Genomic DNA, 4,893 nt, shown 5'->3' with positions numbered 1-4,893 from the left:
GAAACACAGGCCTTATCTAGAGCAAAGTGTTTGGTTTGTCCATTCTGGGCTACTGTAGAAACATGGCAGTTAAACATGGCAGACTCTGTAGAAGAGGACCCGCTCCCTCTGTAGTTAAAAAGTCAGCTCATTTTAAGGTTAAGATAACACAGCAATTGTTATTTTCAGGCGATTATACACTAATGAAAGCATACCTATGAATATTATGTTGCATTTGCCAATAGATCCTCCTAAATTGTTACACACTGGACTTTTAACTCTTGGAAATGAGAGGTCAGAGTTCATTTAAATAAAGGTCTCTAACACTGTGTCTGTCTTTGTTTGTTTTTTTTCCATTCAAACCAATTCCTGGAAAATATAGCCATAAAACCAGCTCCTTGTTTGAACTAACAAAACAATAAAGAATAGTAGCCCTCCTCTACTGTAACTCTAGGAGGAGGCATGAGAAAAAGCTTAGATAAATTATTGCTTCTGATACTGATGTAAAAAAAAAATCCAAGTGATTCTTTGATAAGATGTATGTTCCTTTTCGTGTGTACCTTGGAAAGAATTACTGTTCCTTCTGAGGCAGAAATATTGGATCCAAGACAGGAAAAACAATTAAAATCTTTGAAGTCCATGAGCTCATATCAAAACCACTCATCTGAAACATCTTCCCAGAACAGTCAGCTAGAATTAAACCTCCGTTAAAAAGGCCTCCGTGCCTCCACTGTGCAGATCCTCTCACCTGACCAGCTCATCTGCACTCATCCTCAAACTGACAGAAAACACAGCCAGCTCCCACTCGGTGCTGTTCCTCGCGATGAGGTTTGTTAACGCAACCTGACGCAGATCCTTCTTAGAAACCCTTTGATCAGTTAAATGCGTAAAGCAATGATGGCTTGTTGCCTCATCTGCCTTCTTGGAAAAAACTTAAAAAGTGAACTTTCTGACAGTGTGGTTTGAAGTCCTACAGCGGAATGAAAAGAGGAAATTTCCACGGCACCTGGCTTCTTGCTACTTTTTGCAAAGTTACAATGGATTTACACTTTTTTTTCTCTCTCTCTTTGTGTTGTTTATCTACTTAACATGTACAGTCTGAGATTTACAGCTATGCAGCAGGTGAGATAAGTAATTTCATCTCTATTATAGCTACAAACCTAATCACATATGAGAGATAGAGACCTTTTATGTGCCAAAAGAAAGAGGAAAACTGTTCATAGGGTGTCAACAAAAACAAAAAGACACTTGAATGTTATATTTTATCATTACAGTTAATAAGTATTTATTTAAGTATCCAATATTTCATGTTACCATATGACCTTTTCAGACATGTAGAGTGGTCTGCAGAAACTGACTTCTTATATTAACAATAGATATATAAATAATCACAGGTGCAACTTGTAGTGAAAAAACACACAGAAAAATGTCTGGACTTAAATTAATTAAAATCAGCTCTATTGCTCCATGCTCCTTCAATTCAAAGGAGGTAGGTAGGTTTTAGTGGCATGTAGTGGTGAAGTTGCCGATTGCAACCATTAAGTAGAGCTCAGCCTTCCAAGCGTGTCGGAGAAACTTCTACATAAATAAATAAAAATGGCTCTAATAATGAAATATAATATTGCGCTTCTGCCAATAAATCTTCCTAAATGTTAAACACTGGACCTTCGACTCCGATGTTTGATTTAATTTTACGCTAAAAACATTTTTGGGATGGATACGATACAGTGAGTTATTAGATATTTGTGTTTATAAACCAACAATATCAAAAAAGGGAATATAAAACACACAAATACCTGATCTCATTGTGGACTTTTTTCTTCTGTTCAGGTACCCTCGCATCAATAAAGAGTCCCTCCTCCCCGTGTCCACGAACTTGAGCATGAATGGGCAAAACACAGAAGGCTGGTACCCTCCAGGACACGGCGACATCTACGCCAGCTTCTACAACTCGGGCCTGCTGGACCAGCTGATCGCGCAGGGCAAGGAGTACATCTTCGTGTCCAACATTGACAACCTGGGAGCCACGGTCGACCTCCACATCCTGCACCACCTGGTCAGCCAGCCCAACGGCAAGCGGTGCGAGTTCATCATGGAGGTGACGGATAAGACGCGCGCAGACGTCAAGGTATGTGGAGGAGGAGCGGCTCTTTGTAGATTCATGGCGGATCCATGGTTTCTTTACACATGGTTGTGAAGTTCAGGTCAGATGAATGTCAGTTAATACGGAATTATTTTGCAACGTTTCTTTATATACGTAACACATCTGTGTACTAATGCAACCAAAATAGTGTATTTATCATATCCAATAAACAGAAATAAACAGAAGTGATCTTTTTGTATGGAATAAATAGATCTCCTGTAACATTGCTATGGGTGAAATTGATCACCGTTGTTTTTGTTTTCCTATTTTAGTCATATTTTCTGTACTCAGCGGTGTTGTATACATTACATTTGTCAGGGAAAACAAGGAATGTTTGTGTTGAGCTTTAAAGTCACTCATTTACACACATTGAATGCGTCTATAATAGCTTATTCTGATCCTCAGGGTGGCACTCTGATCCAGTATGACGGAAAACTGCGTCTGCTGGAGATCGCCCAGGTCCCCAAAGACCATGTGGACGAATTCAAATCAGTTTCAAAGTTCAAGATCTTCAACACCAACAACCTGTGGATCTCTCTGGCTGCCATCAAGAGGCTGCAGGAACAGAAAGCAATGGACTTAGAGATTATAGTCAACCCCAAGGTGAGTGAAAAGGGGACTGGGAAGTTACACAAACCGCACACACACTTAGGAATGAGGCATAGGCAACACCAAATAACAGAACAGTTCTGGTTTTTATTACAGATAATAGTTGTTGCTCAGTTTTATGATTCTAAAGCCAAAGGATGTGTTATGAAAGTATCCACTGACACAAGAAAAATAAAAAACAAGGAAACAAACTGAGGGAAAGATATATAAATATAATAAAGGCAAAGAAAAGACTTCATAATCACACCCTGTTAATGGTTGGGACAGTCATTTTCTTCCAACATGTATATTGATTTTTTGCTGGGACGAGGGAATAAGAAGAAGAGTTGCTGAAGTACAGAAACAGCCAAGAATGATTAGTAAAGGATTTGGTCCTACATTAGTGGTAAAGACCTTGTGTCAAAACAACAATAGAACAAATGGGTAAAGATTCAGAACACAAAGAACTGAGGCTTAAAGTTATTTCTGAGGAGTGGCTTCAGTCCCATATGGCCATCATTACTGTGAAAATATGTTCACAGCTACATTACAAAAATATTGGTGACTAAGTCTGATGAACATGGTTTTATAACAGCATCCATCAGGACAACAAACATGAGCCTTGACTTTGTTATGTCAACAACTAAATAAATCTTCTAGTACAGAGGTTTTCAAACCGCGAGGCACGCCTCCCCGGGAGTCGACGTGAGGCAAAGACAATGCGAGGTGAAAGGGACAGTTTCTTATCAGTGTTCTAAGAACAACAGGAAATTAGTTATTGTAGTTTGGCCCTATGATGTGGCCTGATCACCAACACAGTCAGCAGCAGCAACAGTGGCTGTGAAACACAGCTCATGGAGGCAATTAAGGTTCTTTAAATCCTTTAGTGCCCATTTGCTGCAATCTGCCAGAATGTTTTTATTCTCAGAGACAGAGACTCAAATCTGAACACGCTGAACACGCACACATGATACACATATTTTAAATTCAGTTGGACTTCCCACAGATGTCCAAGAATAAATGCCCATAAATCCACTTAGATCATCCACGGTTGCATTACAAACAGGAACTGCTAATAGAGAATTCGGCATATCTTTTGTGAAAATGTAAACAAATACAGGCTTAAAAAAAAACAGGCTTAAGCTGTAGCCCACAGCTAACTCACTGAGTCTATGGCAACAATATACTTCCTGTTAATCCCCCACATTGTGGGAACTGTAGTTTAGAATTAAGAGCAAATGGGGGATGTTTGGAGGGCACTGTTGTCTCTGTTTTTGTCTGCCTCAGTACCTCAGTCATTTTTATAATATAAGGAATACTTTCAGGCTCCTGAGTTGTGCCGTCTTTCAATATGCTCCAGTCTTTATGCTTCCTCCTCTTCATTCCCTCCCGATGAATTATAGAGCCCATCGGAGTGAAATGACTCATAAATGTCCTCGTAATAGCCCGCTGTTGGATCATCCATGTATGAGCCTGAAGCCTTGAGGGGGCTGATTCAAAGAAGGACCACACCAGGACGTCTGAGTGTGCAATAGTTCAGATGAAACAATTGGCTTCAATAATGGTCAATAATCAGCCCACCTCTCAGAATAATTCCATCCATCCTGTTTTACCGCGTCCACCCTGTCGTGTTAGAAAACATATCTGTGCAGAGCAGGGAGATAACGTGCACCTCTCTCCTCTACAGAGACCACCGCCTCTAAATAAACCCCGCTTTCAGAGGAAACCCATATTTTAAATCCTCTCTGTGCTCCTGCCGTCCTGCACTGCTCAACTTTTTTGAGCCGTTTGTTGTCACGTGAGGGTTTTGCATACAAAGGAGAGAAAAGGAGCTTCAAACCAATCCAGTTTTCTGGTCACCTCTCTGCATCTACTTGGGCGGCAGTTTAAGCTGTGTGTGGGATGGCATGAGAGAGACAACAAATACTAAAGTTTTACTTCCTTCACAAATATTTTACTTCAAATGCCACTTCTGTGAGCTGCCTCTCATTCTACTTTGTGTCCTGAGCTGCTTTGTCCAGCTCGGATTCCCTCAGGTCTGCATACAGTTCATTTTCACACACATTTCTTTTTAAAGAAGCAAAGAGTTGTTGAAAGAAATTAAAATTGTGAGGCAGCAATAACTGAGCTGCTTGGATTAACATGAAGGAAAGGTTTGAGTAAATGCTTAATCAGTTGAGTTA

General features: G+C 40.1%; 1 protein-coding gene across 2 annotated transcripts in view; it reads left to right on the top strand.

Moving 5' to 3' along the window:
• Positions 1–4,893, top strand: part of ugp2b (UDP-glucose pyrophosphorylase 2b) — a 31,985-nt gene that overhangs the window by 23,016 nt on the left and 4,076 nt on the right. For both annotated transcript variants that reach the window (XM_035663190.1, XM_035663188.1), the window contains exons 6-7: positions 1,810–2,107; positions 2,528–2,725. In XM_035663190.1, the coding sequence (XP_035519083.1) occupies positions 1,810–2,107; positions 2,528–2,725 (496 nt within the window). The remainder of the gene's footprint in view (positions 1–1,809; positions 2,108–2,527; positions 2,726–4,893) is intronic.

Source organism: Morone saxatilis, unplaced genomic scaffold (assembly GCF_004916995.1).
Source record: "Morone saxatilis isolate NCDOM2014 unplaced genomic scaffold, NCSU_SB_2.0 Contig19, whole genome shotgun sequence".
Lineage (NCBI taxonomy): Eukaryota > Metazoa > Chordata > Actinopteri > Moronidae > Morone > Morone saxatilis.
This window is presented reverse-complemented; position numbering and strand designations above follow the sequence as displayed.